At 42.8% G+C, this 24,912-nt stretch overlaps 1 protein-coding gene across 5 annotated transcripts in view; it reads right to left on the bottom strand.

Annotated features, from left to right (window-relative positions):
* UBQLN1 (ubiquilin 1) overlaps positions 1 to 16,250 on the bottom strand; it is a 74,576-nt gene extending 58,326 nt beyond the window's left edge. For 2 of the 5 annotated variants that reach the window (XM_084899389.1, XM_084899391.1), the window contains exon 1: positions 15,773 to 16,247. In XM_084899389.1, coding sequence (XP_084755515.1) covers positions 15,773 to 15,955 — 183 coding nt within the window. In that variant the 5' untranslated portion in view covers positions 15,956 to 16,247. Of the gene's footprint in view, positions 1 to 15,772 lie in introns of all 5 variants that reach the window. The other 3 variants (XM_084899392.1, XM_084899390.1, XM_084899388.1) reach the window with 2 other exon arrangements.
* Between the last annotated feature and the right edge of the window lie 8,662 nt (positions 16,251 to 24,912).

Raw genomic sequence — 24,912 nt, 5'->3', positions numbered from 1 at the left:
TAGACATATCATTTCTCCCACTGGTAGCTTTTAGAAATAATGTAATGAGCAGCAGAACACATGGTTTTATAAAAACTGAATGAGAATGTGTGTAAAATGCAAGCATTGGGTGCACAGGTGGTGGTCAGTAAATAGTAGTTACTATTATGCCAGCTCTCTTAGTTCTCAATTACTGTGAGACAGATGGTTTTTAATCCCATTTCAGATACAGAAACAAAGAAAGCTCCCATATGTTCCTCTCCTCTCATAGTGACACAAGTAATAACTAGGATTCAACCTAGTTAGATTTCAAGGACCAATGCATCCCAATTAACTATATCCTAATTCTTATGTAAAATGAGGGCAATCTAGATTTGTTTCTTAATATTAAACTAAGAAATCTTTTTCAGAATCCTTGCTATCACTCGTCATTCCAAAGTAAGTGACTTAATTGCCTAACTTACAATTACTAATATTTTAGCATATTTTAGGATTTGAAGGTATGATGCTAGTTCGAAAACACCCCTCTACTCATATCCTTTCGAATCCCCACTAAAACAATAAAAGATTTTTATAGCTTTATAGAGATATAACTTACATACAATTTTGACCATTTAGGGTGTACAATTCAATGATTTTTGGTATATACACAAATGTATATAACGATCAACAACCATAGTCAATTTTAGAACATTTTCATCCTATCTAATAAACAGGGGACATGCTAATTGACCATCACTCCTTCACAAAGATGGCTGCACCCACAGCTGAGGCCAAGTTCCCGTAAGAAGCCTTAACAAGCAATCAGCAAGGTCGTGAGGCTACACCCTCCCATCCCCGTAGAGCTTGACAGGGGACCTCAGGCCGTGACCCCTGCCCTGGCATCAGGCAGGGGGACCTCAGGCTGCAAACCCCAGCCCCAGTGCCAGGCCAGAGGATCTGAGGCCACGCCCACCACCAGGTGGGGCTTGACAGGGAACTTCAGGCTGCACCTCCCACCCTGGCACCAGGCCAGGGGACCTCAGCCAGCACCTGGGAGGGTTTGATAGGGGACCTGAGGCTGCGCCCCTCCCCCTGCCTTGCTTGACAGGCTGTGTCCCCCACCTGGTGGGGCTTGACGAAGGACCTCAAGGCACACCCCCCTCCCGGGTTGGGGCTGGGGAACCTCAGGCCATGCGCCCCATCCTGGCACCAGGCCAGCGGACCTGAGACTACACCCTCTGCCTGGCAGAGCTTGACAAGGGTGGGACTGGCTGTGTCTGGATCTAGCCAATGGGGGTGGGCCGGCCAGGTCTGGGTCTCACGCAATTTTGAGGTATATGTGGGTAAGTGGGAACTTGACTTTGGGCCCTGTGGTAAGCACCAGACTCTGACAGGAGGAAGGTTTTCATATATATTTTACTAATTTTCTTTCATCTCTGACACTTCTATTATAAAGAAAGGGCAAATAGCAATATTAAATTATTTCATCTAATTAATCCCCTTTTAATTAGTTTTTTCAGAAAGAAACCAGTACATTTTGGCTGTCACCTCCTTTTACCCTATCACTCCAAGCTATAAGACACTACTAATCTACTTTGTCTCTACAGATTTGCCTATTCTGGACATTTCACCTGATTGCAATTATATGCCTTATATAAGGTCTTTGTGACTGACTGGCTTCTTTCACTTAGCATATTTTAAAGGTTCTTCCATATTGTAGTATGTATCACTAAGCCAATCCTATTATGGCCAAATATATTCTTTTGTATGGATATACATTTTGTTTATGTATTCATCAGTTGATGAACATTTGAGTTGTTTACACCTTTGGGCTATTATGAATAAAGCTGCTATAAACATTCAACAAGTTTTTGTGTGGAAATTGTTTTAATTTCTTTTGTATATATACATATAGATGGAATTAGTGGGTAATATGATAACTTTTGGTTTAACCATTTCAAGAGCTACCTTAAGTGGCTGTACCATTATACATTCCCACCAACAGTGTATAACAGTTCCAAACTCTCTACATTCTCACCATTACTTGTTACTATTATCTACCTTTTTAAATATATATATATATATATATATATATATATATATATATATATATATTATTGATTTTTTTTTACAGAGAGGAGAGGGATAGAGAGTAAGAAAATCGATGAGAGAGAAACATTGATTCAGCTGCCTCTTGCACACTCCCTACTGGGGATGTGCCCGCAACCAAACCAAGGTACATGTCCTTGACTGGAATCGTACCCGAGACCCTTGAGTCAAATTGGTTGGGCTATTATCTGCTTTTGTTATAGCCATCCAAGTGGATGGGAAGTGGTTTGAATTTGCAGTCCCCTGATAATTAATGATGTAGAGTTCCTTTTTATGTGCTTATTTGTATATCTTCTTTAGAGAACTGTTTAAACAGATATTTTGCCCATTTTTTATTGGATTGTCTTTATTAAGTTGTAAAAATATATATTATAGAGACAAGATTTTTACAGACATATGATTTTCAAAAAAAAAACAAAACAAAAAACAAAAAAACTTTCAGACAGAAACTCATACTATAAAACAAATTAAGAAGTTTTGGTCTCAACTGGCAAAAAACTTTGAAGCTGGACATGAAATAGATACATGGTCAATGAATTTAGCAGACCCAAGAGAAATTAATCCTAAATTGGCAATGAAGAAAACCAAAAGCTAATTCAATCCCCAGAATCTGTATAATTCTCCTAAGACTTGGTATTGGTACCACCAGAGGCTGAACATAGGAGGTAAAGGGATGAAAAGTGCCTAAATACTAAAAATAGGATTATTTGAACATCTAAGAAGCAAACACATCTTCACTGCATACTAAGCAAACTACCCTTCCACAAACCCAATAAAAAGACTAGAAGAGCCAAAACCGGTTTGGCTCAGTGGTAGAGCGTTGGTCTGCGGACTGAAAGGTCCCAGGTTCGATTCCGGTCAGGGGCATGTACGTTGGTTGCAGGCACATCCCCAGTAGGGGCTGTGCAAGAGGCAGCTGGTCAATGTTTCTCTCTCATCGACGTTTCTAGCTCTCTCTCTCTCTCTCTCCCTTCCTCTCTGTAAAGAAATCAATAAAATAAAAAAAATAAAAAATAAAAAGACTAGAAGAATTTTTTCCCCTCTCTGGAAAAGGAACAGAGGGTTGCTGGACATAAGAACATATCAAGCACAATGAATGCAAGAGAAAATACTAAAGTAAACATAGACATATTATATATTGAGTCTTTCTCCATTCACTCCACACCAAACAGAATTCTGACAGTTAGGGCTTCAACATCCGGGCAGAAAAATTATAATGTACTAGAGGCCTGGTGCACAAAATTTGTGTAGTTGGGGGGGGGGGGGAGGGGAGTGTCCCTTAGCCCAGCCTGCACCCTCTCCAATCTGGGACCCCTCAGGGGAGGTCCAACTGCCAGTTTAGGCTCGATCCTAAACCGGCAGTTGGACATCCCTCTCACAATCCAGAACTGCTGGCTCCCAACTGCTTGCCTGCCTGCCTGCCTGCCTGCCTGCCCCTAACCTCTTCTGCCTGCAAGCCTGATCACTCCTAACCACTCACTTGCCAGCCTGTTCAACATCTAACAGCTCTCCTGCCAACCCGATCGCCCCCAACTGCCCTCTCCTGCAGGCCTGGTTGCCCCTAACTGCCCTCCCTTGCCAGCCTGGTCGCTCCTAACTGCCCTCTCCTGCAGACCTGGTCACCCCTAACTGCCCTCAACTGCCCTCCCTTGCCAGCCTGGTCGCCCCCAATTGCCCTCCCCTGCAGGCCCAATCGCCCCCCAACTGCCCTCCCCTGCTGGCCTGATCACCCACAACTGCCCTCCCCTGCTGGCCATCTTGTGCAAGGGTGTGATGGTCAATTTGCATATTACCTCTTTATTATCCTATATAATACAAAAGTGTAATATGCAAATTGACTGTAATGGCAGAACATCCAGAACTGGTTGCTATGATGTGCAATGACCCACCAGGGGGCAGATGCTCAATGCAGGAGCTGTTCCCTGGTGGTCAGTGTGCTTCCATATGGGGAGCTCTGCTTAGTCACAAGCTGGGCTGAGGGCTGTGAGCACAGCAGTAATGGCAGGAACCTTTCCCACCTCCGAGGCAGTGCTGTCAGACATCCCCCAAGGGCTTCCAGGCTGCCAGGAGGATGTCTGAATGCCAGCTTAGGCCTGATCCTCTGGGGAGTGGGCCTAAACTCACAGAGGACATCCCCCAAGGGGTCCCAGACTGTGAGAGGGCGCAGGCTGGGCTAAGAGACTTACATACCCCGCCCCCCCCTACCCTGTGCACAAATTTTCGTGCACCAGGCCTCTAGCATAGTATAGTGTCCCAAAGAGAATATAATCAGCCGAAAAGAAAAGAATAAGATATAGCAAGATATGGATGTGAGAGCTTTCCCCAATTAATCACCCTAGCACAGTGATTCCCAACAGGGATGGGGGTGGGGGTCTCTATCTACTCTGGGGAGTTTTTAGCAATGTTTGAAAACATTTCTAGTTATCATAAAAGGGACAAGTACCATTGGTATATGATGAGTAGAGACCAGAGATGCTGCACAGGACAGACCCAAGAACAAAAAAAATTATCCAACTCATACAGATACTCAAATACTGCTAAACTAATTATACGAAGACAAAACTTTGAATTATAAGCACTTTAAATGTTTTCTATTGATTTTAGAGAGAGAGGGAAAAGGAGAGACAGAAAAATAGATGAGAGAAATATCAATCAGCTGCCTCCTGCATGCCCCCTACCAGGGATCTGAGCCCACAACCACAACTGGGGCATATGCTCTGACCCAGAATGAAACGGTTGACCTTTTGGTGCATGGGTCATACAGGTTGGGCTATAAGCACTTTTTAAAACTGAGTTAATCTAATTGTAAGTTAGCTAAAAGAAACAGTTATTCTTTAAACACCCCACAATCCAAACTTGCCTTTAAATATATAGTCTCTCCTCTCTCTCTCTCTCTCTCTCTCTCTCTCTCTCTTTTCTCTCTCTCTCTCTCTCTCTCTCTCTCTTATATATATATATATATATATATATACATACACACACACACACACACACACACACACACACACACCCGTATTTTCCGGCGTATAAGACAACCCCCTAATTTTACAGTTAAAACATAGGTTTAGGCCTATATTCGCTGTATAAGACTACCCCCCACTTCAAAGAAAAGACTTACTTTGCCATCAAGATCTGCAGGTAATTTTTGTGCAATTTTGGTCTTTGCCCCCGATTTTCGATTGACTTTTTTTTTTGTTTCAAAAGTCGTCTTATATGCCGGAAAATACGGTGGGTGTGTGTGTGTGTGTATATATATATATATTTGTATATATATTGCAACCTATAAATAAGACGTTTTGTTTTTTAGTTGTAGTTCTGAAATTGTTATGCATGACAGCAGTTTAGGTGTGTTTACCTAAGCTGCCATCTTGGATCTACCCAGAGTTCATGTTTTATATACAGGTTGCAATAAATAAATAAATAAAATGTAGTTAATTTTTCTTTGCATTCTGCATTTTTTAAAACTAGTAACTGCCACTGGTAAAAGCTTTAAAGCAGGGGTGAGGGAACCTTTTTTCTGCCAAGGGCCATTTGGGTATTTATAACATCATTCATAGGCCATACAAAATTATAAACTTGAAAATTAGCCTACTATACTGTCAAACATTTAATTAACTCACCCACCCCTAATGCCTTGGCACGGCCAGACCAAATGATTCCACAGGCCTTATATGGCCAGTGGGCTGGACGTTCTCCACTCTGCTTTATTAAAGGCTAAAAAATATTTAACAAAAACCATTATACCTGAGTCTAGAAATTCATATTGCAACTGCTTAACCAGTAATCCAAGCAGTCTATGCTATCATATTTATAGGATGTTAAACTAACTAGAAGAAAACAGAGTTCAGATTTTCTAATAATAAAAATGTTTTGCAAAACAGAGGCACACAGATATACGTTATTTATACATATAATGAATGGAATATTTTTATGCTAATCTAGCCACTTTTGTACCTAAGAGTTATAGATAATAATCAATTTCAGTCTCTAAAAATACTCCCACTCCTAATATAGTGGGATTTTCCTTTATAATGGAAGTTAACTGAAAGAATGTCATTGCACATTTAACTAGAGTAAACATATTTTTCTTAGTAAATCACAAGCAGTCCAAAATAAGTACAAAATATTGTAAATAATTTTTTTAAAAGAGGAAGTACCTCAGAGCGGTTTGTTTTGTTTTGTTTTGTTTTTGTTTCAGAGAGGAAGGGCGAGGGAGAGAGACTGAAACATCAATGATGAGAGAGAATCATTAATCAGTTGCCTCTTACACATGCACTGCTGAGGATGGATCGAGCATACAGCCCCGGGCATGTGCCCCTGACTGGAATTGAACCCGAGACCCTTCAGTCTGCAGGCAGATGGTCTATTATTCACAGAGCCAGACAGGCTTGGGATGTAAATAATCTTTAAAACAATATTCATTCATTCACTCAATAAATACTCGCATTACTCAATATGTGCCAAGCACAATGCTGGGTACCAGGGGATTAGAAGATAAAACAGCCTCTACACTTGTAAATTCTTAACAGTATGTGGTAATAAGGATAAAGTCCACATAAGCACAAAATGATATGAGATTATAATTGTTGATTTAATTTAGAAAGTGCCTCCAAATCACCTTCTAATGAACTAACATTTAAATAAAAGCCAGCCAGAGAAAAGTCAAGGCAGCTTGGGGCAGTCAGGTGTGGGCTCCAAAGTTAGTCACTAGATTTGAATCTAGGCTCCACTATTTAATAGGTGTATAAACTTGATCATATTATTAATCTGAATCCATTTCTTCATTTTTTAAATAAAGGATAATAGTACCTGCATCATCATAAAGTTGTAAAACTTAAAAATAAATGCAGTATGCTTAGATAAGTCTGGAATAAATATTAGCTATTATGTTGCTGTCATTAGCAGCCTTTGCAAGGACCCAGAGGGGGAAAGAGCTAGTGAGTGATAAGTAGGGGAAAAAGAGTACAAATGGCTGAAATGCAGTGAACAAGGGGAAGAGGTAAGTAGGGAGCAAAACACAGACTATTAACTGTGCTATCTAATTCGGTAGCCCAGGTACATGCGGCTAATGAGCATTTAAAATGTGGATAATCCAAACTGAAATGTGCTGTAAGTGTAAAATATATCTATTTTGAAGACTTAATATGAAAAAAGTATATCTCGCCGGGACCGGTTTGGCTCAGTGGATAGAGCGTCGGCCTGCGGACTGAAAGGTCCCGGGTTCGGTTCCGGTCGAGGGCATGTACCTTGGTTGCGGGCACATCCCCAGTAGGGGGTGTGCAAGAGGCAGCTGATCGATGATTCTCTCTCATCGATGTTTCTAACTCTCTATCTCTCTCTTCCTCTCTGTGAAAAATCAATAAAATATCTTTAAAAAAAAAAAAAAAGAAAAAAGTATATCTCAACTTTATCAATTATATGTTGAAATGATTACTGTATTAAACAAAACTTATTAAAATCACAGTATCCAAAAGGTAGAAGCAACCCAAGTGACCACCAACAGATAAACAGGTAAACAAAACAGAGTATATGATGCAATAATTATTATTCACCTTAAAAAGAAAGGAAAGCCTGACACATTACAACATAAATGAACCTTAAGAACATAGTAAGTGAAATAAGCCTGTCACCAAAGGACAAACATTTCTGATCCTACTTTTATGAGATAATAGAATATCAATTTCATAGAGATAGAAAAATAAGAATGCTGCCAGGGGCTCGTAGAGAGAAGGGGGTTATTGTTTAATAGGAGCTTGTGTTTTGCAATATGAAGAGTTCTGGAGATGAGCAGTGGTGCCAGTTGCACAACAATGCGAAATGTATTTGATGCCACTAAATTGTACACTTAAAAATGGTTATGGCAGTGAATTTTGTGTGTATTTTACAATTAACGACCTTTTACTTTTTAAGCAGCTATTTTTAATATAATTAAAATTACATATGTGGCTTGCATTATATTTCTACTGGACAGCACTGTAATTGTTTAAGTCATGGTAAAAATGTTCCAATGAGGTGGCTTTTAAGGAACAGTATGACAAGATCCATAACAGTAAGCCCTACTGCCATAAGGCAGAGGTCAGCAAACTTTCTGTAAAGGACTACACAGTAAATATTTTCATCTCTGGGGCCATATAGTCTGTTCTGAAAGCAGCCATCCTATCTAGTAAAGAGAGAATATGCTAACTGACCACCACACCTTCACAAAGATGGCAGCGCCTATAGCCAATAAGGAGGGAATATGCTTTGACTGCCACACCCTCAAAGATGGCAGTGCCCATAGCCACAAGATGGTGAAGCCCAGTCCCCTCTGGCACCTGCCTCCGGACCCTCAATCCCCCCAGTCCCCTCAGCCCTCCAGCCACCCAGGGCCAGCCCAAAGCACAGGCAAGCCTCAGGTGACACCCGCCCAGCCGCCCCAGGTCACCCTAGGCTCAGGTAACCAGGGCTGGCCAAGGCTTGTGCTGCCAGCAGTGGCAGCAGCAGAGGAGTGATGGGGGGGCGGGGGCGGGGGCATCTCCCTCCCCTGAGGGCTCCCAGGCTGTGATAGGGAGTGGGCCGGGCTAAGGGACCCCCTCCAGTGCATGAATTTTCATGCCCCGGGCCTCTAGTAGGTAATATAAAAATGAATGACATGGCACATTTGTCCCACTATGGTTTGTTGACCCCTACCTTAAGGCATCCACTGTAAGCAATGATTCCTACTAGCTCACACTGCTAAATTTTCAGGAATTTTATGAGCCAGTTTAATACTGCTAGCTTAAAACTGCTGTGGTAAGAGAATTTATACCATAGAAATCAACAAACACTATAAATCAGTATTTTTCCTGAAGAATTGGAACATTTATCAGCACTACATATTGACTACATACATGTAAACAATTAAATCCCCCCTAAGCATTTAAATTACATTAGCTGTGAACCGTCTTTGAGAAAGATGGATAATCATTCAAATCATTTTTTGTGTTCTGTGGTTCTGGTCATGGCACATGTGCAGGTTTTGGGCTCAGTTCCCAGTAGGGAGTGTGCAGAAGGCAGCCAATCAATGATTCTCTCTCATCATTAATGTTTCTCTCTCTCCCTCTCTCTTCCTCTCTGAAACCAATAAAAAATATTTAAAAAGAATGAATGTCCTGAGGCAGTCAAGAGTTGTGCTTGAAGAGTGGTGAACTAATAGAAGAGCTGTTAAAAACTAAGCTGAGAGCTGAAACCGGTTTAGTTCAGTGGATAGAGCATCAACCTGAGGACTGAAGGGTCCCAGGTTCGATTCTGGTCAGGGGCATGTGCCTTGGTTGCAGGCACATCCCCAGTGGGGGATGTGCAGGAGGCAGCTGATCAATGTATCTCTCTCATCGATGTTTCTAATTCTTTATTTCTCTCCCTTCCTCTCTGTAAAAAAAAAAATCAATAAAATATATATTTTTTTAAAAACTAAGGAGAGCAGGAACCAGGAGAGAATGTATATACTACTCTCAGCAAAATTTCAAAATTTTTATTTATTATTAAATATATACTTGTTGTTAAATATTTACTGAGCCCATACCATGCACTAGGCTCTGGTAACACAGGTGAACAATCATAAATCCACTCTAGCAGAAAAATAAAGCATTAATCATATAGCCACATAAATACAGAATTTAAATTGTGCTGACTTATAATAAAAAATAGGGTACTGAGAGAAAATACAACAAGGGAATCCCAATCTAGCCGGGGCAATCAGGAAGAGTTTGAGAAAGTGACCTCTGCACTGAAATTTAAGGGGTAACTGGAATGGGCAAAGAGTGGGAAGCAATGCAGGAAAAAAAAAAGTAGCAACAGGTCAAGGAACTAAAAAGTCAGTATGGCAAGAGCCAAGTAACCAAGGAAAAAAGAAGGCATCAGAATGGAGAGGTAGGAACTACACCACGCAGGACCTCACAGAAGCTTTAAGTAGTCTAAGATCAATGGGGAGCCATTAGTTTTACCTAGCAGGGAACATGATCAGATTAACCTTTTTTTTTTTTTTTTTTTTAGAGATTGATCTAGGAATGAATGGGAGGGGCAGAAAAATTGTGAGACTGAGCAGTAGGTACTCTTATTTTCTAGTCAAGAGGCACTGGCCAGTTAGAGGAGTCAATCCTCAATCTTATGAACACCTACTTAATAAATATGCCACTGCAGGATACCACTCTTACAAATTAAAAACCTCAAAGAGCCCTGACCGGTTTGGCTCAGTGGATAGAGCGTCAGCCTGCGAACTCAAGGTTCCCAAATTCGATTCGGTCAAGGGCATTTACCTTGGTTGAGTGCACATACTCAGTAGGGAGTGTGCAGGAGGCAGCTGATCGATGTTTCTCACTCTCTATCCCTCTCCCTTCCTCTCTGTAAAAAATCAGTAAAATATATATTTTTTAAAAAGCCTCAAAGAATTTTTATTCATGTAGGCTATAGTTATTGATATATGCTCCATTCAAAATTAAAACTGAGAAATCTTTTTAAATGTTTTTTAAAAATAATAAACTCATACAAATAACATCCCTTTTTTATTTTTATTTATTTATTTTTTTAAAATATATTTTATTGATTTTGTACAGAGAGGAAGGGAGAGAGATAGAGTTAGAAACATCGATGAGAGAGAGTCATCGACCAGCTGCCTCCTGCACACTTCCTACTGGGGATATGCCCGCAACCAAGGTACATGCCCTTGACCTGAATCGAACCCGGGACCCTTCAGTCCCCAAGCCGACACTCTATCCACTGAGCCAAACAGGTTTTGGCGACATTCCTTTTACAGCCCTGGCTGCTGGGCTTAGTTCGTTGAGTATTGCCCCATGTACTGAGAGGTCACTAATAGCATTCCAAATCAAGGCACAATCCAGAAGCGACCCAAAGATGTGTCTCTCTCACACAGATGTTCTTCTCTATAAAATTAATAAATCATAATTTTTAAAAATGACTACATGTTCCCAGTATGATGGAAAATGTGATATATTCATATACATGGCACAACACGGATGAACCTTAAAAACATTATGCCACATATAAGAAGCCAATTACAGTTTTTCAAAATCTGGTATTTTATACCTCTTAAATCATTTCAATCATATTGTAAATGTTCAATAGTCAGAGGTAGCTGGTGGTACCAGAGGACAATGCAGTCCTACACCCACACTATAATGGTAGATGATGCTTGTGATAATGACCCTAAGGCACTGCAATTCCCCCATTAGGAAATGCTCGATTCTACTCAATACAATATTTATATTATTATATGTTATGTTAAATATATTATTTTTCTAAATGTTTCAAGTGATGAAGACGTTTTGTAAAACTAGAATGCATGTTACTTGAGTATTTCAGTTAACTCTACTTCAAAATTTTACACTTTAATCTGGAGGGCTAAAAAAATCGAAGAAAAGCTAATCAGAAGTTACATGGAAGCTCCCTTCCATTCTCTGCACTAGTTTTAATCACATACATACACGCGAGCACACACACACACACACACACACACACACACACACGCACGCACACGCACCCCCATTCTTCTGGACTTCATCTTGCTTGTTGACACATGGAAATCCTCAAACTGTTTCCAATAACAGATAATGAATAAGTAAAAGAAAGCACAAGCTCATACACAGGAACTTTTTAAAATCTATTTACATTATGAAAACCCCAATTAATAAAACCACCTTGAGAGGGCTATCTCTGGAGCATTCCCACACCTTTCTTCCCTCTCAGGCATGCATCTTTACTTTCCTGTCCTAAACTCAGGGTCCCCAACAGACTTGCAAGACTTGTAACTAAGTGAGCAATGGGCAGCGGCAACTCATCCCAGGCTTACCCCTTGAACATGTCTCCAAGGCCCCCTTTTCTCTAACTTTTCAGTGAGCTAAAATAGCAGCCCTGAATGGCTCACTTCTTTCCTACCTCATTTCTAGAAAGCCAAGGCAGAGCACCCACCTAGGCTGTCTCCTGTTGCTTCTTTTATCCTAAGCCCTTCCTTTGTTTCACTGTTCCCAGTTTTAATAAATATGCTCTCAAAATAAAAATAAAATGTATTCATATAAAGAAATACTACTTTAGCCAGGACTGGTTTGACTAGGTGGATAGAGCGACGGCCTGAGGACTGAAAGGTCCCAGGTTCGATTCTGGTCAAGGGCATGTACCTTGATTGCGGGCACATCCCCAGTAGGGGGTGTGCAAGAGGCAGCTGGTCGATGATTCTCTCTCATCGATGTTTCTAACTCTCTATCCCTCTCTCTTCCTCTGTGAAAAACCATTAAAATATATATTTTTTAAAAAGAACTACTTTAGTATACTTTATTAAGAGAATGATATAAGAACACTTATTGAAAGATATTTTAAATTGTAGAAAATGACATTTGTCTGATAGAGAGGCTAAGCTTTCAATATTATCCTTTTGTAGGTGTCTTGCTTACCCCTTTACCTACAATATTACCTAAGAATTCTCAGAAACAAATAGTTCTCAATTTTTAACTGAACATTTTTATTGGGTCCTAATGTCATTAAATATATTTTAATAATAAATTTTAATATGTAGCAAATAATTTAAAGTTAACAAGTTACTTAGAAAAACTTAAATTACAAAGTTGCAATTTTTTTCTTGTGCTTCAAGTAGAATTTTACATATCATCTGAAACTGCTTTTCTTATTCTTGCACATTTTCCTGTATGTGCTTCCCTCAACAGAGTGTACAGATAGTTCAACTTGTCTTCAGAGTCTTGGTGCAGTGATGAGCTTCAATTTTTATCATGTTTCTGCTCCAACAGAAAGTATATATCAAAATAAAATTTAGCCGAAACCGGTTTGGTTCAGTCTGCGGACTGAAAGGTGCCACGTTTGATTCCGGTCAAGGGCATGTACATTAGTTGCGGGTACATCCCCAGTAGAGGGTGTGCAAGAGGCAGCTGATCGATGTCTCTCTCTCGTCAATGTTTCTAGCTTTCTATCCCTCTCCCTTCCTCTCTGTAAAAAATCAATAAAATATATTTTTAAAAAATAAAAAAATAAAATTTAACTGCCATTAGAAAAATTTGCTTCAGAAAGGCCTTAGTTTTATCTACTAAAGTTTTATTTTGGTTACAGAGGAGTGAATTTAAAATTTCCACAGAATTTTAAAATTCTAATTTCACTATCACAAAAAGTGAAAAGAAAAAGAAAAAAAAAAGCCTCACAGATATATCATAAACTGACTTAAATCAAATTTTCTATTTATAGAATATTGGATCTTTCTAATCTTTTACATTTAATGTTCATAACAGCTGAACTAGGAATCCTAGGAAGAAGACCTAAGACTTCAAAAATTAATATGACTACACACCCACTATAATAAAACAAAAAAGACTGACACTATCAAGTGTTAGCAGGAATGTGGAGCAACAGAAACTCCCACACACTGTTGTGTAGGATTGTAAAATAGCGCAAACATGGTTTCTACCACTTGATTTAGTCATTCCATCTTTAAGTAATTATCATGAGATAAAAGCACTTGTCAAAAAAAGGTTTGTAAAAGAATGTCCATAGTAACTAACTGAAAACAGCCCACATAACTGACAACAGGATAATAGATAAATTTTGGTATATTTATTCAATGAAAACAACACAGCAATAAAAAAGGAACTACAGCCTGGCAGGTGTGGCTCTGATTGAGTGTCAACCCAAGAACCTGGAGGTCATGGTTCCATTCCCCATCTGAACACATGCCTGGGTTTCCGGCTCGATCCCCAGGAGGGGGCATGTAGGAGACAGCAAGAATGAATCTCAATCATTATGCTGAGTGGGGGGAAAAAGCCTTACCCGGTGACACTTACGAGAAGTTCTAGAAAAGGCAAAACTAACCAACAGTGAAGAAAATCTTAAATAGTGGGTGATGGAGGGGAGAGTGGCTGAACTGATTGGGAAAGGTTAAGAGATAACTTTCTAGTCAATTATAAAGTCCTACATCTTAATAAAAAGCTTTAGATTACACAGTTTTGTGGAAACTCATACAATAGCAATAAATCTATCTATATAATAAAAACCTAAGCCACCTTTATGGCGGAAAGACTGGTCACTATGATGCGCACTGACCACCAGGGGGCACACGCTCAACGCAGGAACTGCCCCCTGGTGGTCAGTGCTCTCCCACAAGGGGAGTGCCACTCAGCCTGAAGCCGGGCTCATGGCTGGTGAGCCCAGCGGCAGTGGTGGGAGCCTCTCTCACCTCCTTGGGAGCGTTTAAGGAGCCAAAAGCCAGTGGTAAGGAGGGAGGGGTCCCAGACTGCGAGAGGGAGCAGGCCCGCCTGAGGGACGCCCCCTCCCCCGCACAAATTTCATGCAACCAGCCTCTAGTAAATAAATAAAAAGACTGAACTCAGGTTAACGATATACACATTGCTGAAGTGTTCTTTAAGGGGACCATGTACCGATATTTGCAATTTATTTTGAAATGCATTCAAAATAAAAAATGGACTGATAAATTATTTGTGTAATACAGCAAATACAGCAAAACACGAATTGTAGGTAAAGACGTGGGTATTCATTTCCCAACTTTCAATTTTCCTGAATGTTGGACAATATAATAATGTTAAATTTTTCAGAGCAAAACTAAGACCAAAAAATATGGTGATTCAGTAGGTGGTAAAAGTTTCTCTCACTTTATGCTACACGCCTACTTACAACTTCACAAAACTCACCATCTTTTAGAACCATGCACACCAATACCACAATCACAGTCCCTAGGTAATATGTCCATTTCATATGCTTCCTCATAAACTGCTCACAATTTCTGTTTGAAATTGCCAGAGTTCAATACAATAATTATGGAAAAAATATTCCAGGGTGTATTCAACAATATGCTAAACACAATTCGCTGAATTCGAGATTCCTCATTAATTGTGAAATTTACATTGCTGAACAAGTTTTAAGTTGTAAATTATTCGGCAGTATTCTCCATTAACTCCAATTTTGTTTTTGTTTTTTTAATTAGATTGCAACGGCTAATATCTGAGTAACCCCAGCGACCGTTCCCCCTAAAATCAAACAAAAACCTACCCAATGATTGGCATCTGAGGGATGATAGATTACAAAGAAAACACCAAGTCATCAATGAGTGTCCATCCAACTTTCTCCTGAAACCTGATACGATCCCTTCAGATGTGGTTAAAGCAAGTTCTACGTTATAGTAAATTAAAAATAATAATAATAATAAAGAATGGGAAAGATGCAGCCGTGAAAACGCAGAACTCAATGTCCATGTGCTTCTCACCTCAAAACCCACCTTACCCCTCGGGCAGGCAAAACAATAAGCACCCCCCCCCCTTTTTTTTTTATTCCTGAGACAAAACGGGGGACTGGGCGACAGCGAACCCCGGCCGGCGGGTCCCCTCCTTTGTGCGAGGCCGCGGGGAAGCCGCCGGGGGCGGAGGCGGGGGGCGGCGGAGGCCACAGCGTCAGGCGCCGAGCGAAGAGGTGTCGGCGCGTCCCACCAACAGGCCGCGAGGCGCCGCCACAAACCTCGGCGGCGTCCCAGGGAGCAAACCCACAGACCCGGCTGTGGGGTGTGATCTCTTTAGGGATGAGCCCAGGAGAGTACGACGGGGAAGACCCCCCGCCCGGGCCTTTAAAAGCCACCTCCCTCCCCCCCACCCCCCGCCGCGGGCAGAGGTCCCGCCGCCGCCACCCCCACGCGGACCGAGCCGAGGGCGGTCCCCTCCCTCACCTGCTGGACGGAGCTGTCCTCCGGCACCGCGAACTCCTCCTTCTCCTTCGGGGTCTTCACGGTGACTTTCATGATCTTGGGCTCCGCGGAAGCTGCGGCCGCCGCGGGGGCGCCGGTCCCTTCGGCCGCGGCGGCGCTGTCCTGGGCGCTCGGAGGGCCACCGCTCTCACCACTCTCGGCCATGGCGGCGGCGGTGACTCAGGAAGGAGCAGGCGAGCGAGAGGGAGCCAGCAGACGCCAGAGCCCGGCGGGGCCCGGACAACGGAGGACGCAGGTCGCGCCGCCTCAGTGGCTTAGGGGCGCGGGGCCGCCCTGGCGGGCGAGGGGGCGGCAGAGCTGGGCGTGGGCTCCGGCGCAGGCCCGGGTCGGGCGCTCGGAGGCCGCGGTAGGTTCAGACGCCGCTCGGTCGCAGCGACATCCGCAGCCGCCGCCGCTGCCGCTTCCTCCTCCTCCCCACCCCCTCCCCCGCGTTCCTCCGCCGCCGCCGCCGCCGCCGCCGCGCGGGGCATGCCGGGTAACGCAGCTGACGGCATCGGCCAGTCACGCCAGTCCGACCGGGCTTGGAGCCCCCGCGGCTTTGCCTCCCCTCTCCCGTGAGTCAGTGTAGGCACAGCCAGAGCGAAAGAATAATAAAAGCCGAGTGGGGCGGGAGAGGTCCGTTTATTTTCAGTCCTTTCACCAAAAAACAAACTCGCAGGTTTTTTGGAAGCCATTATCGCGGCGCACGTGGATGACTTCACAGTTAGCGAAATTGCTAGAAAGGGCTTACCCACTGGGCGCTGCGGCCGTAGCTGCGCCTGCGCCCTCGCGATCTAGGACGTTTCCCCGCCCCCTTACGTCATACAGCGCGCCGTCGGGCTCCCTAGACCAAAGCTAGGTTCCGCGTCGCCACTGGGACAGGAGTCTTTAAGGGGTGCTGGGGAGGTTTTTGTTATTTTAATATGCTTAATTTTCGTTTACTTGGGAGATTTAAAATGCTTGATCCTACTGTCTGGAGCTCGGTTGTTGGAAGCTAAGTTAATCGAGGAAAGAGCCTCATAAACCCTCCCCCCCCAAAAAAAGGCGTAGGCGTCTGATGCCACACAGCGCAATACCATAGAGTCATCGCTCCAAGGCCGCGGCTTCCTGCCCGGCGGCTCAGCCCCTTTTGCTCAAGTGATAGGGCCACCTGGGTTGACTGGCCTCCACTCCCATGCTGACATTCCTGCGCAAGCAACCCCGAATTTTCTGTAACACTGATTTCCCAAAATGAGCAGAAACGGAGTCCCACCCAACTCTTCAATGTAGCTGAGGTGTTCTTTTAATATTCTTACATCAAATAAGTTACTGCTTTATTTCAGACTTTAGGTGGCATTAAAGATAGTTCAAAAAATGTTTTCCATTTAATGTGGGTACAAATAAACAGGAAGATATTTTCTCCCTGAGACTTCTAACTTTGCAATGACGTCAATGTTGGTCTTCACTCCCTGCTTGTGTAAAACTCCAAGTCTAATGTTTTCAGAGGACAAATTTATTCAGCACACATGTATTTGTCTCATAGAGCACTTAAGGCTTCCAATACAATTCCAATAGCAGAATGAGGCCAACCTGCAGTATTAATAACCATGCTCCCCAGGGTCCCATACACCACCAGGGTCTATTTTGGCTGCTTCCTAGGTATTGTTTCTGTATTGACTTATCACCGTGGCCCAAGGCATTAATCTAGGCACAGAAGGATGTATTAGCAATTGCACATACTTTGCCATGGCCTGCACAGAGGAAATCTAGGGCAATTATATCAATCATAACCCTGAACAGTGAGTTGAGACTGACTTGAATGCCTTCCAGGGCCAATGTGATGTCATTGATCTCTTCAGCTAAATTGAGGACAAATTCTGTTCTACCTCTTCTAATTGGATGGTTCTCGTTGTAGGAATAACCCCCCTTCCCAGGTTACATACAAACAAGTAAATTATCCCTCTGAGAAACTTCTCCGAGTAATCAACGGCAGTCTCATTTTAGATAGTTCTACATGTGGTCTGATGGCTCTGTGATCTATTGATGGTGTTTCCTCAAACACTTGAAGTTTTCTTATCACCATCCCTAAGGTGCAAGCCACTGTTTTTTCAAGAGGAGGAGAATTGTAGTTATTTGTGATATCTACCTAAGTACAGTCCTGGGGCACATATGATGCACCTGGAAAGAAAATGTTTCTAATTACTGAAGGTGTTCCCCCCTCCCCCCCTGCAACCAATCTGACCTATATCAATTGGCACCATATGTGCTGGGCCAGCATAGACAAGGGTTTGGTGAGCCTGAGGGAGACAGGGGGCAGCGAAGGATTGAAGAAAAGACAGAATAAGTTGGGTTTAGGTGCATCTCCTGTGCCTGGCTAAGGCCACAGAGAAAGTTCCAGATGGCAAGCTGAGCCTTTAAAATTAAAAATATATATATATATATAGATAGATAGATAGATAGATAGATAGATAGATAGATTTTTTTACAGAGAGGAAAGGAGAGCGACAGAGAGTTAGAAACATCCATGAGAAACATCAATCAGCTGCCTCCAGCACACCCCCTACTGGGGATTTGCCCACAACCAAGGTACATGCCCTTGACTGGAATCAAACCTTGGACCCCTTAGTCCGAAAGCCAATGCTCTGTGCACTGAGCCAAACTGCTTAGGGCCTGACGCTTTATTTTATAGTCAGAGGTAAACAAGGTAGTGGTCACCAGTTACAATGTTCTTATTTCATTTGTTTTGGCAGCACTTGCTGCACCTCCCATACCCCATTAGCTACCCAGATAGGATCTAGGGGGTGTCATAAGGTCAAGCTTAATTATGTTAAGAGGGCTGTGCTCTCTAAGCTGGGACTTGTTTGTGGCTTTGCCAACAGGTCAGTCCAAGGCTTAACCCTATAGCTGCTCCCTACAGGGCACAAGATGACAGTGCCTCTATTGTGGCCTGCTAGCTGGTTGGTAAGCCTTAGGTTCCCTAGTTCATTTGAATAATTAAGTCTAATCTTTTTTATGGAAGGACTGCCTACAGGCAGGCAATCCAAGCTGTCCTGTTTGTCCATGGCACCAGCTGAATGGCATTCATCCTCTCCACAGAATTACTAGTGAAGACTACAGGAGTAGGGATGGGAAGGATATCTGGAGATGCTGACAGATGTTTTGCATGGGAGGTACAAGAGATGGGACAGTCCCCATATTTTTAACTTTAAGTTTTTTTTTAATTTTAGAGAGGAAAAAAGAGAAACACCAATTTGTTGTTCCACTTATTTATGCATTCATTAGTTGATTTTTGCAATGTGCCCTGACTGGGGATCGAACCCACAACTTTGACATATCAGGATGATGCTCTAACCCAGTGTTTCCCAACCTTCTCTCATGATGAGAATCACCTGGTGGAGTTGTTAAAACACAGATTCCTGAATCCCAACAAGAAGTGCTAAACTAGAATTTTTGAGAACATATAGGTAAAATTGCATACCTAACTTAGTGCTCTGTATATAAAATCTGTCTTAGAGCACTAGTTAAGTATACAATTTTACCTATATGTTCCCAAAAATTGTAGTTTAGCACTTCTTAGTTGGGATTCAGGAATCTGTGTTTTACCAACTCCACCAGGTGATTCTCATCATGAGAGAAGGTTGGGAAACACTGCTCTAACCAACTGAGCTACCCTGCCATTTTGAACTGGCTTATTAAACAAGAATGGCAATCAACTGTGATCAGAGAGCTATGTGGTGGACGGTAGAGCCAGTTAAATGTAATATTTGCTAATTCAAGAGAACCTTACCTGAGTGTCTTCCTTCGTGAGGAAAGGTCTGGGGATAGCTCTGAAAGATGGAATACCATGATGTCTCACCCTCTCCCAGGCCTCCTGAGGTCCAAGATGTTCCCCTAGTGACACACAGCTTACCTCTACCACCAAAAAACCAGTATGTCCCATTCCTGTAGTTACAAGTTCACGTTCACCCAGACCTTTTGTCCATAAGGATGAAACACAAAAGCAATAAGGACATTTTTCTAAAATTTGAGAGCCATTATGCCCTCATTTGGACCACCACAGGCCATTATAGGGGACTAAGGGAGCAATGTATTCAATCATGTACTCAATCATTATCCTTACCCACTAGGACCATGTCAGGAGAATCCAAGCAGCTAAGCCAGAATTAAGCTTAAATCTTTTTTTTTTTTTAAATATGTTTTTATTTATTTTAGAGAGAAAAGAAGAGGGATAGATAGAAACATCAATGATTAGAGAGAATCATTGATGGGCTGCTGTTGGAAGCTGCCCATTGCCTTCACTAGCAGAAAGGGGTGGACAAGGAGTCTGGAAGGCTGGTCATGCTTGAGGCTCTGGCAAAGGTCAGAGCCATGCACCCACTGTCTAGCTGAGACAAAGGGAGCTGAAGCAACTTCCACCTTTTAGTCTTTCTTAAATCCTTGCTGATGGGCTATCACTGAGCTATTAATTGGAATTGCCTGCCTAAGGGCTATGGGTGTACCCCAGACCTGAATAAAAAGGATGGCAAGGCCAGAGCAGAGTCCTTTCTTGGGCTTCTGCCTAGCCCCAAATTCCCAAATTAATATTTTCTTGTCCAGTCTCTTTCATTTGTGTGCGGCCTCTTCCAGAACCCGAACCCTGAACCACGCAGAACGGTGGGGAGGAACACTCGCAACTGGGAGCCCAACGTGGGGCACTTGCAACTGCAGCCCAGCGTGGGCATTCGCAGGCTGCCTCCTACATTACACCACTGGGGATCAAGCCTGCAACCCGGTCATGTGCTGTTGACTGGAATCAAACCTGGGAACCTTCAGTCCACAGTCGACACTATCCACTGAGCCAAACTGGATAGGGCAAGCTTAAATAATGTACCAATAAGGCCAACCTGTGATTGTCATTAGAGGAAAGAAAGAAGCATCATGCCCAGGATAGCATTCTGGATTTTCACTATCATTTTATATGTACACCCCCACCTGCCACCCCCCCCCTTTTTTGCCACCCCCCTTTTTATCATTATCTAGGAAGTGGTCAAGAGGAGACGATCTCTTTCTAGAGACAGCCACATTCAATGACCAAAATACCTAGTATTAAAGTATATGAACTAGGAGCAAGAGAGGGATATAAAGTAAGATAGTCTTTTGAGAGGACTGTAGAAGTTAGCACAAGAAGTCCTGAGTACCTTTGGCCACTAGCCCATTGCTAAGTGGCTTTCGCAATAAAAAGTACATTTGTCACACTGCAAATGTTCCAGAATGCCAAAAACATGGCAGATTAGTTTTAAGGGACACAAGAGTATGGCTAGAGTCAGTTGTTTGGACTAGACCAGTTAACACCAAAGGTGACAGTGTCAACAATGGTGAGGCACCACCAATACCCCTGAGAGGAGCAAAAGACCAATGTAATCACTATGTCAGCAGTGGGCAGGAGCCACACTTGTGCAGTGTGGCCTCATTCCCTGAGACGAATGTGTCATCTTTTGTCAGGAGTCCAAGTTGCAATCAGTGGTAACCTTTGCATCAGAAACATAGATTCCCTACTCTGCCCACTCTATGATGATGACACACGGTGTGGACCATGCCCAGATGCAGTGATGGACAGAAGCAGCAATGGTGGCAGTCAGGCAGCACAGAGCTCTGTCAGCGATTTGACTCCAGTCATTCTCAATGGTATAGCCCCTTTCATGGACATCTACATGAGAGACCCAAGTGTTTGGGTCAGCAATTGTGATTTGTTTATATACTTCATGTCCCCAAAGAGGATGTGTTTCAATCTGCCAGTCTGTAGTTTCCCAAGTGCAGAACGAAGAGCTAGGCCATTGGCAACAGCCCAAGAGTTAGTACAAATATAACAAAGTTCATCAAGAAGACTATTGGCCAGAAATAAGAGAATGGCCTTTAATTCTGCCCAAAGTATAGTGACCATGTCCACTGTTGGTTCTACATGTTAACACCAAAATTGAACAGCCACCGCAGATCTGATAGGTTTCAGTCAGGGAATCAGGCCCAGGTATTTAGGGGAAATCCTGAGTTGAGAGCCCCATTGAGTCAACAGCTTTGCTTCACACATAAAGTCAGAGGGAAGAGAAGGCAAGTGGTAGTTTCTCCAGGGGACAGCTGCCACTTTTCATATAAAGCCAAGATACTGTGGGCCAGAACAGCAGCATTCTTTAATATATCATTTCCATTTGCTGAACAAGGCTTATTTAGCCCTTCCCACTTTGGTAGTCATTCAAGTCAAAATTGACTCATCGCCAAATAGCATTATTAGGCGGAGTCACACAGCCTTTATCAGTCAGGCTTTCAGTTTCAACAAGAGCTCAAAATAGCAAAGCTAATAAATAGCTGTTTTTTTGTTTTTTTGTTTTTAAGAAACGGATTAAAAAAAGAAAATAAAAACGGAATATTTGGGAAATAGGCTTGCTTTCTTCCCCCCCCCCCCTTTTATTTATTGATGAGGGAAACATTCATTTGCTGTCCCACTTATTTATGCATTCATTGGTTCTTTTATGTGCTCTGACTGGAGATCAAACCCTCATTCTTGGCATATCAGGACAATGCTCTAACCTAGTGGTCAGCAAACCGCAGCTTGCGAGCCACATGCGGCTCTTTGGCCCCTTGAGTGTGGCTCTTCATAAAATACCATGTGTGGGTGCACAAGTACAGTGCTATTGAAACTTCATGGCCCATGCACAGAAGTCGGTTTTCGGCCTGGGCGAGTCTATTTTGAAGAAGTGGCATTAGAACACTCAAGGGGCCAAAGAGCCATGGTTTGTCGACCACTGCTCTAACCAATTGAGCTACCTGGCTATGGCAACTAACAGCTGCTTTTCAAATGGGGTATGTGTGTAGCTGTATTAGGGAGGCTTTGAGTTCAAAACCCCAAGGGGCACCTCAGGATGGAGGCTGCCTTCTCTTAACAGAGACTCCAATTGGCAAAAGTATCATTCCTGAAGACTTGTGGCTCAAACTGTGGAGCCTCAAAGTCACTAGCACTTCTCTGCTGGTAACTCTTCGCAAGCGCAATATGGAGAGTGTCCTCTGGCACTTAAGGAATGAGGAAACAGAGGTGCACATGAATTCCTACTATACATTCAGACCTAAAACAATGATTGAATTAGCCTGGAGGACTCCACCCAGGTCACTTTAGCATTCCTTCTCTAGGAATCCTGCCCAAGCCCTATTGGCTGCATTCTCTAGATGCCAGCTCCCCCATGGGGCTGAGAGAATGGTGATGGACTCCTGTATCCAGCAGAGCCATGTAAGTTTGAGTTCCTCTCCACCCCGAAGTTCCCCCAAATACTTGCCAAGCAAACAGACCTTTGGTCCTCCTTGGTGACAGGGAAAACTTGGCCCCTCTGCTAATCATCTTTCCCTTGAAGTAGCTGAAGTTGGAATAGAAGGAGGGATCAAAAACCAGGAAGGAGAAGGTGTGCCAGAAGCAAAGTGCAATGACTTTGCTTTAAGCACTGCAGTGGCTTAAACAAACTTCATCAAACAAACTTTCAATCTTCCCAGCCCACCCAAAGCGCTGCATTAGGCAGCGAAGTTCTAATTCTGCCCAGAGTGTCCTGCCCATGTAACTGTGGCAGCCACAGCCACATTTTCCAGCTGTGGCTGGAGTTGTCCTTTGGTTGATGACCTTCTTTGAGGAGATCACCTTCATCTGGGCATTTGCTCCCCCTTATCAAAATAACACCTTAAATTCAAGTGATTGGGGGAGTTTTCCATGAAGACAGGGCTCATTACAAGAAGTTAGCTAGATTTCTTTGGGTCTGTTTTTCAATCTTCAGTGGGTTACCTCATTAGCATTGTTAAACCCAACCTGGGGCAATAAGAGCTTTAATACCAATCTAAATTTGTCATTTATGGCTTCTGCAGGAATTAGTCTGCCTCAGAAAAATCCCTCAAAGAGGACCAAAGATCCTTACAGCAGTTTGCATTGCAAAAACAAACAAACAAAAACTCTTGAGACCTTTTATGGTCATCTCTGGATGGATCTAAGATTAGAATGATAGGCTGAGGGAAGAGCTGAGCTGAAGGACAGCCCAGCTGTTGCCATTCTTTTTATTTTCATTTATTTATTTTTTAATATATTTTATTGATTTTTTTACAGAGAGGAAGGGAGAAAGATAGAGAGCTAGAAACATCAATGAAAGAGAAACATTGACCAGCTGCCTCCTGCACACCCCCTACCAGGGATGTGCCCGCAACTAAAGGTACATGCCCTTGACCAGAATCAAACCTGGGACCATTCAGTCCCCAAGCCGACGTTCTATCCACTGAGCCAAACCAGTTTTGGCACTGTTGCCATTCTTTTTTTTTTTTTTTTAAATATTTTTTTTAATTGATTTTTTACGGAGAGGAAGGGATAGAGAGCCAGAAACATCGATTAGCTACCTCCTACACATCCCCTGCTGAGGATGTGCCCACAACCACGGTACATGCCCCCAACCGGAATCGAACCTGGGACCGCTCAGTCCACTGGCTGACACTCTATCCACTGAGCCAGACCAGAGGCTGTTGCCATTCTTAACAATGCTTATAGGCTCACTCCCTCATCTCCCAAGCCTTCCAGGGAAGGTTCTAAAAATCTGCCTGGTTTCTGCCCATAGCAGTTGGGAATTTCCCTTTCATGTTTAATGTAATGCTTGTTTCTGTCACTATTGTCTGACAGAGGTTGTTACATGAACCTGAAGCCGATCTAGTATCAGCCTCTACTTGCCCTACTTGCAAGCTAAGTTAACTTGGACACATTTTGTGGATGTGGACAGTGAAGACACAGGTCTCCTAGGTCAAGGACAAAGGACTGTTACATCAACAGAAGAGTGTCAGCATTGTCATGCACCATTTCCCCAAGGCCCAGTTCCTAAAAAGCAATGCAAAGAGGACCAGTGTCATCTGTATATGTAGTGAGCACTGTTATAAGAGAGATGTTAGGAGCTTAGGGAACCCCAATCTTTTATAGTAGGCAATAAACCTATTATATCAACCATTTTTCACTCATCTTGTATGTCCCATAGGTTTAGCATACAGCAAGTGCTGAGTAATATAGTCACTGAACTTAACAATGCAATTAATTGGTTGTGCTATAAGCAAAAATAATATGTTCACATTGTTTCTGAAACTTAAAACATCAAACATATTAA

This window comes from Pipistrellus hanaki (genome assembly GCF_964339955.1).
Source record: "Pipistrellus hanaki genome assembly, chromosome: 11".
Taxonomy (NCBI): Eukaryota; Metazoa; Chordata; class Mammalia; order Chiroptera; family Vespertilionidae; genus Pipistrellus; species Pipistrellus hanaki.
This window is presented reverse-complemented; position numbering and strand designations above follow the sequence as displayed.